Raw genomic sequence first — 14,845 nt, 5'->3', positions numbered from 1 at the left:
CGCGCTGTTATGTTTTTTACACTCAGATGTTTTTTGGGTTTTTATGGGTTTTTACACTCAGAACACGATGTTACGTGTACCTGCAACATATTTTGTTAATCTGCCACACCTATATTGGCATACTGGTGTCAGTAGTCTTCACTAAGTTGCATAGAAAATGGAGGAACAACTTTTAAGGGAGTATACAACCACGTATTTGGATATTTTCTACAAAAGTAGGGGTTTCAATAAGTGGTAGCTGTACGCATGGGATTTATCAAATTAAGTTATGCAGTTTAAACAAAGTTACTGGTAAACAGAAGGGAAATGGATAGTAAATAAATTCTTCAATGCTGGGTACAGTTAATGAGATATTACAAAGACTTAAGAGCTACTGTTCTTCCTTATAGCAGTGGGAGAAGAGAGAATTCGTACCAAATGAATTTATAAATGAATGTGATAGGGATAATATCCTTAATTTGTGTTACTTATTTGATTGTGGGTAAAGAAATTATTTTATCGGAATGGATTGATAACAGCAGCCTGCAATGTCCTGAGAGTGTGCATCCATGTAATTAGAAATCCCAGATTTGTTTCTACAACCAACATTTGGTAGAGGTCTTATGTCGATGAGCACTTACTTGGTAGATAAAAATGGTACTGCATGTTGGCAGCCACTTTTGCGGCCATTTAGGCCAAACACATTGAGAGAAAATTGTCGTTCAATACGTAATTTACACATGGCTATTTGTAAAAGGGAAGTTGTTGCGATGGGAAACATTTCTGAAGGTTTATTAAAATGTTATAATATGACATGTGTCAAGGCAAACTATTGGATGGGAATATTAGATCTGGTTATAGAATGAATTTGCTGACCCTTTGAGTTTAATTTTTTGAAATTGATTGTTTTATTAGTATTTTGAGTTCACATTGGAAATAGTTTGGTAGAGCTTTGTTAAAACCTATAGTTGTGGTATCTTGGAACGAATTCACAGATCATAGGAAGTTGATAACAATAGAAATGAATATGGACCCCGGGAAATAGGGGCATCAGAATAAGGCAAATAATCAGATTTATGTTACATATTAAGGGATTTTTCTTTAGTCACATTTTAAGAAGTTTGTTAGTTTGGTATATAATGTTGAATGTCATTGACATAAATGAGGGCATAACAACTTGTTGTGCACTATGTCCGTTTTACACGATCGATGAACTCATATCACCACAAGTAACACTGTTAAAGGAAAAAAAAAAAAAAAAAAGCGGGGAGGACTATGCTAATAACACATTAGGCATAGTTTGTTTGTTTGCAAGAATTGTTGGGAATTAGATATTCCTGTTTGTGATTTAAATCATATAATCATTATTAATGCATTTATTTTCTTTGAGTTGAGTTACAACACCTGCATGAGTTTAATTTTTTGAATTATATGAACCTGAAAGCAATTGTGGATGCTATTCTTAGTTTTAGTAGTGTAAAACACATGTCTGAGTTGAATATTATTCGTGTGAAGTTGTTCTAAAATATAGTGATTTCATGTTACAATGTACCCCATCTGATTCAATCTGTGTGGAGAGCAGATATAAATGTGGCTAAGTAAAGGAAAGACAAGACCACATCCCAAATGGAGTGATAACGACATCTGGGAAGAAGTTTGAAAAAGGAAAATTTGTGAAAATGAAGTTAATCTTGGCATACACCCTCTTTCTCAAAGAATGATGAAGAAATGCTCCTTTGGAGGATGGATGTTTACCTTCACCAAGGGAAAATTATGTGACCATTTGTCTGGGTCACACTGCAACATATGGAAAAAGGACGATCACTTACTTGTGTTCAAATACATCGAACAGTCATCACATCAGCAATTGCAGGACGACGATATTTTACCTGCAACGTTTACGGGATACGGTGACGTGTGTCATTACTTCACCAACTTCCGGGGAGCCAGCATGGAGCTGCAAGCGAACGACTGCCTTTTCCTTCACAACAGCTGTGCACGATTCTGCTGTGTGCTCCTGGTATGGACCATGGACAACTGAGTACCATGGTCCCAACATCATCATTGCGGATGCATCCGGCATCCCTGCTCCACATCTTGTTGACAAATCAACATCACATCAATACTTGCTCCATGCTCACAATTAGTGAGGAGGCAAGTCGACTACAACTGGATGGAGGCCTTGTTCAAATCTACTATGGCTCACAGCAAGAGTGGCAAGGATGCTGCATGGAGAGCAGGGTCAGTCTTTGACTCTGCCCAGCTATCACAACAGCAGAAAATCCTATGCAAATAGTGAAGGTGTGATGAAGACAACAGGAGAAAATGTTTTATGCTGAAATTCCAAACACAAGTGATCCGCCCCTTTTTTCAAACAAAGAAAGTCAATATTTGATTAAAGGCAAATATTTTGCCAAATGTTGCAGATGCTTTATTATTTTGATGAACTGAAATTATTGCGTTTTGGTGAAGGTGAAATGTTTTGTGATCTTTATGCAAATGAGTTGAATTGAATTATCAACATAGAAAGAGTCAATGAACAAGGAAATGCATTGTGATCAAAATTCTTCCAGAATGACGGTGTATGCCTTAGGAAATTGAATTACCAGATTAGTGGTATGAATATTTAATGTGGTAATGTTTAGATTAATGGTTAATATAAACATAAAAGAAAAACTGGGGATTGTCAGGGATTAAATATTCATATTGACAATATTGTTAGAATATATATCAATGTAATCTTGTTTAAAGTGGAATTATGTTTTACTTTACGAATGAGCAAAAGAGCATAGAACTAGCATTAACATGTGGTCAGGAGAGTTAATTTCAGACAAGAATGTGTAACGCTCTCGGACCGCCACCTGTCGATCATTAATAGCCTCTGTTCAGGGCACTGCGCACACGCTGCAAATTCTTCTTCCAGCAGGTCAGAGTATTTGACCTCTTGAACAGAAATAAGTATTTGCTGGCCGAGAAAGCCATATAAGGTTTTTGGATAAGGAACACCCTGCATGCTCTGCAACATCAAAGGAGTTTGGGGCTTTAAAACCAGGAGAAAGTTGCGAGGAGAGAGAGAGGAGAGTGGACTGGGACAGTGAACTGAAGAGGAGTGAAAACTGAAGACCAGTTGAAACTGATCAACCAACTGGAGATTGTCAACAACTGAACGAGCTTCAGAAAGACCTACTGAACGAGCTTCAAAAGACCGACCAAACAAGCTTCAACAAACTCTGGAACAGACTCATTAAAGATCTCGGCTTAGTATACAACAAATTCTCTAAAGTGAATAAACCATTGATTTTGCTAAACCGAGTCTCTTGAAGTTTTACTAACATAACACCAGTAATTGTTAATAATTCTCCAACAGTACCATATTGGAAATATATATATATATATATATAATTCCGTTTCCCGGTTCCCTGTCGCTCGCCGAGCGCCGAGCAAGTCAAGTGCTTCGAACAAGTGCAAAAAAAAAAAAAGTAGTACTTTATACGTGTGCGGGTGGGTAAACGAGTGTACCGGCCTTACACGTCCTGGAAGCAAGCGGTCGCAAGGTGCACACTTGCTCCGCTTGCCTCCAGGTCACAGCAAGGCCCTTTAATAACCAGCGCAAAATACGTATTTACAGAAATTATTTAGAAAAAAAAACGAATAAATTGCTACAGTCGTTTATCGAAATCCCATTCGTGATGGCTCACGCCACCTATATCGCGGCATCGGTGCGCAAAGAAGCCCCAGACCACCTGCTCCCCCATGTATGTACACATAACTTCCAAGTTCGTAAATCATATTGGACAAGACAAGACACACTCACCTTTTAAAGAAGACTTGCTTGTACAATTGATCCCAGCGGTGCCTCCAAGATTGTCAGGGAATTTGTAGTGGGGGACTCACAGGACTCCAATGACCGCACACAGGTTTACAAAATGTCTGGTTTATTAACTGTATTTATTTCATTTCCAATTACCAAAATGATACCGCATAATATAATGGATCAGGTTAACTCTTTTCGCTGGCCCTTCTCGTTCATCCGACACTCCCGTTCGGTCAGCGCTTCACGTAGCAAGTACTGTCGACTCCACGTTTGCTCTAGTTTATATGGACGAACTGGACTTAATCCTCTGTCCGCTGAAACGTTAATCCTTCTTCTGCTGATGCCCCGAGGTCATGTATTGCACCAAGCCCTGGCATCAACGCGCTCCCCTCCTGCTGTGATTTCCATTTACACAGTAGGAGGGTGCTCCAGCCTGGGGCTGTGACCAGGTGGACAAGAGATTACCATGTTCGGGCACATTCCTGACACTCATTTACGAACTCGGCTTTCACAGAGGTTGCAGGTAAAATGTATCTGCTTCGTTACCAGTCTTAATCAATAAGTTACCAGTGCCAATCAATAAGTTACACTGAATTACACTTCCACAGTAGTCATAGTAGTAGTAGTCGTGGTAGTAGTAGTAGTCATAGTAGTAGTAGTCATAGTAATAGTAGTCATAGTAGTAGTAGTCGTGGTAGTAGTAGTAGTAGTCATAGTAGTCATAGTAATAGTAGTCATAGTAATAGTAGTCATAGTAATAGTAGTCATAGTAGTAGTAGTCGTAGTAGTGGTAGTCATAGTAATAGTAGTCATCGTAGTCGTAGTAGTACTTGTAGTAGTAGTCGTAGTCATAGTAATAGTAGTCATAGTAGTAGTAGTCGTGGTAGTAGTAGTAGTCATAGTAGTAGTAGTCATAGTAATAGTAGTCATAGTAGTAGTAGTCGTGGTAGTAGTAGTCGTAGTAATAGTAGTAGTGGTAGTCATAGTAATAGTAGTCGTAGTAGTCATAGTAATAGTAGTAGTGGTAGTCATAGTAATAGTAGTCGTAGTAGTCATAGTAATAGTAGTCGTAGTAGTAGAAGTAGTAGTCATAGTAGTAGTCGTAGCAATAGTCGTGGTAGCAGTAGTAGTAGTAATAGTAGTAGTAGTAGTCATAGTAGTAGTCATAGTAATAGTAGTCATAGTAATAGTAGTCATCGTAGTCGTAGTAGTACTTGTAGTAGTAGTCGTAGTCATAGTAATAGTAGTCATAGTAGTAGTAGTCGTGGTAGTAGTAGTAGTCATAGTAGTAGTAGTCATAGTAATAGTAGTCATAGTAGTAGTAGTCGTGGTAGTAGTAGTCGTAGTAATAGTAGTAGTGGTAGTCATAGTAATAGTAGTCGTAGTAGTCATAGTAATAGTAGTAGTGGTAGTCATAGTAATAGTAGTCGTAGTAGTCATAGTAATAGTAGTCGTAGTAGTAGAAGTAGTAGTCATAGTAGTAGTCGTAGCAATAGTCGTGGTAGCAGTAGTAGTAGTAATAGTAGTAGTAGTAGTCATAGTAGTAGTCGTTGTTGTAGTAGTTGCTGATGATGAACTCACAAAATGTTTAACCACCGAAACCGTAGAGTGTGCGGCCCTGGCGCTTCAAAGCGTACACCACATCCATGGCAGTAACGGTCTTTCGCTTTGCGTGCTCCGTGTAGGTGACAGCATCGCGGGTAACATTTTCCAGGAACACCTTGAGAACTCCACGGGTTTCCTCGTCGATGAGACCCGAGATGCGCTTTACTCCACCACGACGAGCAAGGCGACGAATAGCAGGCGTTGTGATTCCCTGGATGTTATCACGCAGTACCTTGCGATGACGTTTAGCACCTCCTTTACCGAGACCTTTTCCACCTTTACCACGTCCAGACATGACGACACCGTTTGATTCCAAAACAAATTGACGCAGTAGTAGTAGTATAGTAGTAGTAGTAGTAGTATAAACCAACGACTTCATCATGGTGGAGGAAAAGACCGAAATGAAAGTGTCAGCATTAAAAAGCGTTTATTGATTATATTGTTGATTTGAGAAGCCGATTCCATCTTAATTCGTTTTGCTGGTTACATTTGCTTGTACATAAAAGTCACCGATAATAGTAAGGGAAACATATGAAAATCTGTTAACTAAATTGTTACCAAAAAATTTCTTCACCAATATGTTTGTAAAGGTGTGTAATAACATGTGTTAAAATGTTGAAGGTCAACTCCCGTGGGAAACCCAGAAAAAAATCTGTTGAATTCGGGTACCGAAAAATTATTTTCGAGAATTTTTATTTTTTTTAATCGGCCCTTAAGTAACTTATGAGGGGTCAAATAAGGGTTTTTCATGATTCTGAGTTGATTGTTAACATTTATATTTCACCACAGACACTCCTTTGTGGAAAAATAAGTGTGTCTTTGTACTAAAATACTAAATAAGTACTAAAATAAATTTAAGTGTCTTTGTGGAAGATGGGAGCCAGACACTCAGACCCAGTAGTGCCAGTGTTTGAGCAAAGGTTTGAAGAAACCTTCAAACGACTCGCAAAAGGAGGAAGAACACCTGCACTCTGGGTGGAGTACCACCACATGGTAGATGTGATCAAGGTCTTTATCAGAACCGAGCGACTTGCAGACCACAATGGGCATCTGTCCTGCATTGTTACCAAGATGCTTCACATCTTTGCCGCTGCAGGCCATCATCAGTATGCCAACGGCGCACGGCTGTACTGTCAACTCATGAAGGAACTAGAAACTTTGCCTGCTTACAAAGACACCTTAGAACGTCTCACTGCCCACGGGAACCACGTTGTCCGTTACTCAAGTCATGAGTGGTCCGGCACATGGTGTGACATTTGCATTGAGCAGACATTAATGAAGGCAGCCAAGTCACAAGGTGGACCGAGCAGAGGAAGAATGAGAAACAGTTTTTCTGGCCACAAATGCTGGGTGCTCATCCTCAGTCACCTGTCTGATGTCAACCGGCGGATGGAGGAGGACGTCAGTAAACATGTTCCAGTCCACAGAGACCTTGCCAAGACACAGATGAAGCGAGATGCAGAGGCAGTTGAACTTGTCCTAAAATGGTTTGAGGAGATCAAGCCATTCGACAACGATAGAGACAAGGAGTTGCTCGTGTCTTTGTCAACAGGATTCACAAGCACTGGAGATGACGCAGTCAATGCTGAGAGAGCAGCTGAAGTTGGGATGGAGATGCAGATCAAGCTGGATGGACAGTCAGTGACGTCGACCATGGATGTCAAGTCAAAGATAAAAGCCCCGTCATCACTAAGAAAATTTCCCTTGGTCAACGAGAAAAAGATTCACCTTGACTCACTAAAGTTGTTCAACCGACTGATCATTTTCGCCCAGCGGGATATGACAGTTGAGACAAGCTTACAGTATGAGCTGACTCCCTTCCCATTGTCCCTGTTCAGCAACAAAGATCAGAAGATGAACAAGGCAAACAAGGCAGACTTTTCAAATACAAGCCTGAAGGCGTTAACTGATCCACTTGACTTGACTAACCAACCCTGCTGCACCCTCGTAATTGATGGCGGCTGGCTTGTCTACATGGAGAAGTGGGAACAACGTCAGACCTGGCAGGAGATCGCCAACAGTTACCTGAGCTACGTGCAGTATCTGGGCCGCTGCTCCCAGAAGATAATTGTGGTCTTTGATGGCTACAGCAGATCACCAAAAGATCACGACCACATCCGGCGTACCAAGAATTCCTGCTGTAATCTCCAGATTCGACCGGATATGTCCAACTGGACCCCAAGAGCAAAGTTTCTAGACAACATTTACCATGGACGAGATACTACATTGGGTGAAATTCGGTACAACATGTTCTCGAGGAAGGCAGCGGCAGGAGTGATCAAACCAGAGACTCTACCTCCAACAGAGGGTGCAGCTGCACAACATTCACTCCGTGCCTACCTGCAGACCCGGGACTGGATCCTTCTACAGAGCATGTCTCTGAACCCCAGTGACTATGGATGGACAATAGGTGTGCATGGGTATGAGCCAGTTCCAACACTGGACCCCACGGCTCCTGAGGAGCTATTGCAGTTCACGAGCCGTAATTGTCATGGAGATTGCAGCAACCGGCGATGCAGCTGCAAGATGAATGGGGTCACGTGCATCTCGGCCTGTGGAGTCTGTAATGGCATTACATGCAGAAACTGCAGTCATGATGTTGTTGAGTCTGAAGAAGACATAGACAATGACTGTTGAAACTTCTGACATTGTGAATGAGAAATAACTCTTGAGTATTATATATGTATGTGAAATAAAAGCTACTTTGTGTGTAAATGTAAAAGTGAAAATATAAATGTTAACAATCAACTCAGAATCATGAAAAACCCTTATTTGACCCCTCATAAGTTACTTAAGGGCCGATTAAAAAAAATAAAAATTCTCGAAAATATTTTTCGGTACCCGAATTCAACAGCTTTTTTTCTGGGTTTCCCACGGGAGTTGAACTTCAACATTTTAACACATGTTATTACACACCTTTACAAACATATTGGTGAAGAAATTTTTTGGTAACAATTTAGTTAACAGATTTGTGAAATATCTCATAAAATGCCCTTACTATAAGACTTTTTAACAAAACCTAAACTTTCAAACTGTTCTTCCAACTCTTCCCTGTGCAGCCCCAGCTTCCCATATTGAAGCCAGGAACGCTCACGTTTGGTCCCCTCTGTCCGCGGTTATCATAAGCAAAGGCAGCTGTTCCCACCCGAAGGGGAAACTCCATTTTCAATCCTATTTTCCCCTTCAGGGTGGGAACAGCTCGATTTGCTTATGCTAACCAGCGGAAGAGGCGGACCAACGTGAGCGTTCCTGGCTTCAATATGGAAGCTGGGGCTGCACAGGGAAGAGTTGGAAGAACAGTCTTGAAAGTTTAGGTCTTGTCTAAAGTCCTTATAGTAAGGGATATGAGAATTCACAAATCCTGTTACAGATAAAGTGTACAAGCATTCTTCATATAATATCCATAAACGTGTACATATTGCACGTCGCATCATAAACCTTGCACACATCAACAAGACAGACTTGGTGTGTTTTCTGCCAAAGGTTCGAACCCGGACCGAGTCACACCAAAGACTTTTAAAACCTCTCCCTGCTGCTCCCTCGCTCGATATTGAAAAAGAATAGAGCATGGATACACAACCATAGGTTGGCAACCGTCACATCGGTGTGATTGGCCGAATGGCCTCCACCTGCGATGGTCCTTGCAAGGAAACTTTTATTATGAACATGTTAGTGCAGATCCTGGAGGTGGTTGGAACACAACGTGGTTGCTTTTGTCAACACGTGATAAGGCGTTTGTTTGCCTTCTATGGTGACGTGTACTGCTGCAAGTTACACAAAGGGATGGGGTTTATCAAGGGAACATTGAATGCCAAACTCGTTCTGATGTTTGCAGAACATTCCCGAAACATGGACAGATAGGAATGTTATGGTACGTGTGAACGCACATAGGAACGATATGGTAGTTGTGAATTTGCGGTTTAAAATCTTCTTTAACACCAAGGGGAGAAGTTTGGAAACGGGGGGAAAATGGTGGAGTAGGGTAGTGCAGAACATGTTGAAAGTGGTCAAACACACAAATATCACACACATATATCACACACACACACACACACACACACACACACACACACACACACACACACACACACACACACACACACACACACACACACACACACACTAATTTCTCTCACACACACACACACACAAATATCACACACACACACACACACACAAACACACTAATATCACACACACACACACACACACAAACATCACACACACACAAATATCACACACACACAAATATCACACAAATATCACACACACACACACACACACACACAAATATCACACACACACACACACAAACAAATATCACACGCACACAAGCACACATACACACGCACACACAAACACACACATGCACGCAAGCACACATACACACACACACACACAAACACACGCACACATACACACACAAACACAAAAATCACACACACACAAAAATCACACACAAACACAAAAATCACACACACACAAAAATCACACACAAACACAAATATCACACACACACACGCACACACACACACACACACACCGAAAGAATACCTCACACTTTCAGGGGTGTTTGTGCTTTTATCCTCGTGCACGTTTAAAACTCTGATTCTGCAGCTTTGAATCAACTCCGATCATTGCACAGTTTTCGGTTCTTCCGAGCTCGTGTTTTGTTCACGTGTCCAACGGGATGTAATTTATCTAAATAATAATACCGTAAGGACTCGACTTTGTTATCCCTTTTACGCCGCACCCAGTGACCCGATGCCCACGGCACTAATGGATTTATGATCTACGAACCGCGCTCTTTGTTTATCACGTACAGCCATACTCGAAAAATCTGAATTAGCCGACGTTGGGGCCCAAAAGCATCCGATTAACTGCCGATACGACGCCATCTTACGACGCCATCGTATTGGCGTCTGCTGGGTGAAGGCGAAGCGAGCCGTCCACTGATTGGGCAGTCGAGTGGTGTGAACATGGGTGGTGTGAACCAAATGGTCTTTTTATTCCCTTGAACATTTTAAATTAGGATATATAAGGAAACGACTTTATCGTCATTTTAATAAAGTTAAATGGAGTGACGTTGCGATACTCGGGGTGCGTTGCATAAATCCTCATAACTCAGAGAGGTGTAGCAAGTGGCGAGACGTAAGGAAGCTTAAAGATAACGAGCTGAAACAGACGAACGATATGTCAATCCCTTTCTACACCGAACGGCAATAAAAGTATGAGAGCGGGAAGACATGGCCTGAGCACTTCGAGCAGAGAGGACTGATTGGACTTACCTTAAAGAGAAAAAATTGGAGCTTAACGGAAGAAGAAGATCCCATGACTGCTTCCCTATGCCATCCATAATGGTACACTTTATCCATACACCACATCCTCCCTTCCGTGGATGTTCCACGGGTTTCGGCTAGTCTATATAATAATAGCGTAAGGACTCGACTTTGTTATCCCTTTTACGCCGCACCCAGTGACCCGATGCCCACGGCACTAATGGATTTACGATCTACGAACCGCACTCTTTGTTTATCACGTACAGCCATACTCGAAAAATCTGAATTAGCCGACGTTGGGGCCCAAAAGCATCCGATTAACTGCCGATACGACGCCATCGTATTGGCGTCTGCTGGGCGAAGGCGAAGCAAGCCGTCCGCTGATTGGACAGGCGAAGGCAAAAGCAAGCCGTCCACTGAGTGGACAATCCAGAGCATGCATTTGTGCCGGTGTCGGCGATCGTTGTTCATATACGCACTCTTCATTCTCATCTTTCTTCCTAACTCTTACTCGGACAAGCAAATCCCCTATGCCATCCATACACCACATCCTCCCTTCCGTGGATGTTCCACGGGTTTCGGCTAGTTTATTACTAAAACAATAACGATTTAAAACCATTTTCTAAACATATTTCATTTTACTAAAACAATTTTTTTTTACAATTTTCTCTTAAATTGATTCATTTGCATAAAAAATAACAAACAACTGGGAATATTATATATGCATGGATGAGAATGACGTCACGGCCCCGCAACCTTACACAGGTGCGACCATCCCCGACGTGCTGGTGCCGCTCTGGTCTCGATGCACCTGGAGCGCTCGGTGCGTCCTTGCGTTTCGCCTCCAGGTTTTGCAGTTTCTGGGTGATCTTACGTTCGTGACCACCTGGAGAGTGTCTGTTCGTGTGCTCCTCTGCCTCCCGCTTCGTGCGCAGTTTCCCGCTCCCTCTGCCTTGCTCTGGGGGTGAGGGAGGGTCGGCGGCGGTGCCATCGTCCTTTTTCACATACGGACAACCTTTGGCTTTGGTAATCGTACCAGGTGCAAACCATATGATATGCTCAACTTACCTGCCGTGCGGTCATTTATGTTGTAAAAGTCGTACTCGTCATAGTATTCGGCCTCGAACTCGCCAATGTCCATTTTGTTTAAAAACAAAAACTTTCAATAAACGTCTCCCAAGACCTTGGTGGTTCTCAAAACGAAGTAAACAGGGTCAGCTCTGGAGAATGAGGGTGGGCGTGGCTTTGGAGGCGAATGGGTGACGTAAAATCTACGAGTGCAATGTGATTGGTCTAAAATGTGGGCGTATTTAACTGGCTTTGTCGTGATTGCTCAGAATCACATAAACTTGTGGTGTTGTGAAGATGGTTCTATTTGCTGGAACGGACGTTCGTCGTGGAAATCCCGAAACACGTGGCACCAATTCACAATCCATATGGAGTGTCATCCATGGTGGACTCCAAACAATGTTCGTTAACTCTGTATTCAGACCGGGTGGCCATAGAAACGATCATTACATTCACAGCACGAACTTTCAGGTGACGTGTAACTCCTGGTGTAAACAAACCGTTTCGTTCGACTCCACAAAGCACGACCGAGTAAAAGGAGATCGAGTTTGATATGCGGAGAGAAAACGGAGCCGCTTTGGAAGGTGTTTACATTTATTACGTACGCATATTTAGCGGAATATGACCCAGCTTTTACATTTATTACGTACACATATTTAGTGGAATATGCCCCAGCGTTTATATTTATTACGTACGCATATTTAGCGGAATATGACCCAGCGTTTATATTTATTACACACGCATATTTAGCGGAATATGACCCAGCTTTTACATTTATTACACACGCATATTCTGCGGAATATGACCTAGCGTTTATATTTATTACGTACGCATATTTAGTGGAATATGCCCCAGCGTTTATATTTATTACGTACGCATATTTAGCGGAATATGACCCAGCTTTTACATTTATTACACACGCATATTCTGCGGAATATGACCTAGCGTTTATATTTATTACGTACGCATATTTAGCGGAATGACCCAGCGCTTATATTTGTTACATTCGCATATTTGGCGGAATATGACCCAGCGTTTACATTTATTACGTACGCATATTTAGCGGAATGACCTAGCGTTTATATTTGTTACGTACGCATATTTGGCGGAATATGACCCAGCGTTTACATTTATTACGTACGCATATTTTGCGGAATATGACCCAGCTTTTATATTTATTACGTACGCATATTTAGTGGAATATGACCCAGCCTTTACATTTATTACGTACGCATATTTAGCGGAATATGGCCCAGCGTTTACATTTATTACGTACGCATATTTGGCGGAATATGACCCAGCGTTTACATTTATTACGTACACATATTTTGCGGAATGTGACCCAGCGTTTATATTTATTACGTACACATAATTAGCGGAATATGACCCAGCGTTTATATTTGTGACGTACGCATATTTAGCGGATTATGACCAAGCCTTTACATTTATTACATACGCATATTTAACGGCATGTGACCCAGCGTGTACATTTATTACATACGCATATTTAGTGGAATATGACCCACACCCACCACAATGATATTTGTCCCAGAACCGACCTTCATTACACTTCCCTTATTCCCATTTCAATTCCTTTCACGTCACATCACTACCGCTTTTTGCGAACGTAATAAATAGACGGCCAGCATGAAAAAATAGCACAGTATGCCATCCCACCACACGTAACATGACGACGTGGTATGATGAGGTTGCTCTCTGCTGTTGTACATGTCTGCTTCCCTCTCTCTCCCAATCTTGTCTCCCGCTCCCCTTATTTATATGTTTTATGTGTGTGTTTTTTTTTTTGTGATTAATGTTAGCTCTTACACGAGCCTCGATCTTGTATACAAAAAAAAATAAAAAAAATAAAAGGTGTTCCATGAACTCTCTAGTTGTCTTTGTCTGAGGAGGTCCGGTTGGATATTATTTTTTCCATTACCAATGACACTAATGGGTTTTTTTTCATTACCTTCCTTATTTTCATTTAAGAATCGCGAGATGGAATCTGGTGATATTACGAAAAACGTTCCGTCATTATTTAACTTTAACCTTATTCTTAACAAACAGGACTTAAAGAAGAAAGGAGGAGGGGAGGACAGAGCTAGTGGGCACATAGTTGGATGGGCACAGAGTTGGAAGGTTGTCGGTGGGCAAAGAGTTGGGAGATGGGGTTTGCAGACTTCATTAAAGGGGAGTGGGGGATTGAGAATTTGGGGTTGGATGGCCATGGGTTGAGGACTTTAAGTGGGGGGGCATTTGAAGGCATGGGGTTGGTTGGGGGAGGAGTTGGACTCTGTGGTTGGGAGGGGGAGAGTTGAGGGTGCTGAGGTTGGCAGGGGGGAGTTACTTGGACTCGAGGTTGGGGGGAGGGAGGGGTGGTTGTGGACTTGTAGTTGGGGGGGACAGTTGAAGACGAGCCACATTTTACAGTACGGTGAATTTATGCAGGGCCTACTAGTTAGTCTCACTCCGAAGAGGTTTCGAGACTATTGTAATGCCCGTGCCAGACTGTCTGTCGATCTGCCTGTGTGTCCACGTCTATATATCTCTGCAACTGCTAACCTTCACTCCTTCATTCCTCTTTTCTCCCGCCTCTGGAACAAACTCCCACACTCCCTTCAATCCCACTCCTCCCTCCAGGTCTTTAAAACGGCTGTTCACCACCATCTCTTATCTTCCCCCATCCAGGACCTTGATCTTTTCTACCCCCACTAATTCACCCCAGATCCACCTTGTTTGTAATTCCAACTTCTTTCCTGGAAGTCCTGGCAGTGTCCATATGTTTTATGCCTCTCCCACCCCCTTTCCCATGCCTCCCCCCCCAAAGCCCTCTCCCTCCCACAGATCTCTTGATGTCTCCATGTCTCTCGGTTCCTGCTCTCAAATGTTGTGTTTGTGTCCTTCCCCCTCTCTCCCCATCTTGTCTACCGCTCCCGATGTTATTTGTTTTATGTGTCGGTTTGTCGGTTATGTGTCGGTTTGTCGGTTTGTCTTTCTGTGTGATAAATGTTCGCTCTTTCACGAGCCTCGATCTTGTATACAAAAAAAAAACCAAAAAAAAAAACCGTTTGTCTCATCAATGCAAAACTTTAAACATTGG

The 14,845-nt window shown here is 42.1% G+C and overlaps 1 protein-coding gene across 1 annotated transcript; it reads right to left on the bottom strand.

The window, feature by feature from the left end:
* Positions 1 to 4,967: 4,967 nt before the first annotated feature.
* On the bottom strand, positions 4,968 to 5,815 carry LOC137432368 (histone H4-like). Its single transcript, XM_078783148.1, has one exon. The coding sequence runs from the start codon at positions 5,778 to 5,780 to the stop codon at positions 5,382 to 5,384; it is 399 nt and encodes a 132-aa protein (XP_078639274.1). The 5' UTR covers positions 5,781 to 5,815; the 3' UTR covers positions 4,968 to 5,381.
* Between the last annotated feature and the right edge of the window lie 9,030 nt (positions 5,816 to 14,845).

The sequence above is a fragment of the Myxine glutinosa genome, chromosome 8 (assembly GCF_964187855.1).
Source record: "Myxine glutinosa chromosome 8, kmMyxGlut1.1, whole genome shotgun sequence".
NCBI classification, from domain to species: domain Eukaryota; kingdom Metazoa; phylum Chordata; class Myxini; order Myxiniformes; family Myxinidae; genus Myxine; species Myxine glutinosa.
The sequence above is the reverse complement of the archived record's forward strand: the minus strand, read 5'-3'. Positions and strand labels throughout refer to the sequence as shown.

What these genes read in the sequence shown, in the direction of transcription:
- LOC137432368 (XM_078783148.1), bottom strand. Translation starts at nt 5,780, where the DNA reads ATGATGAAGTCGTTGGTTTATACTACTACTACTACTACTATACTACTA.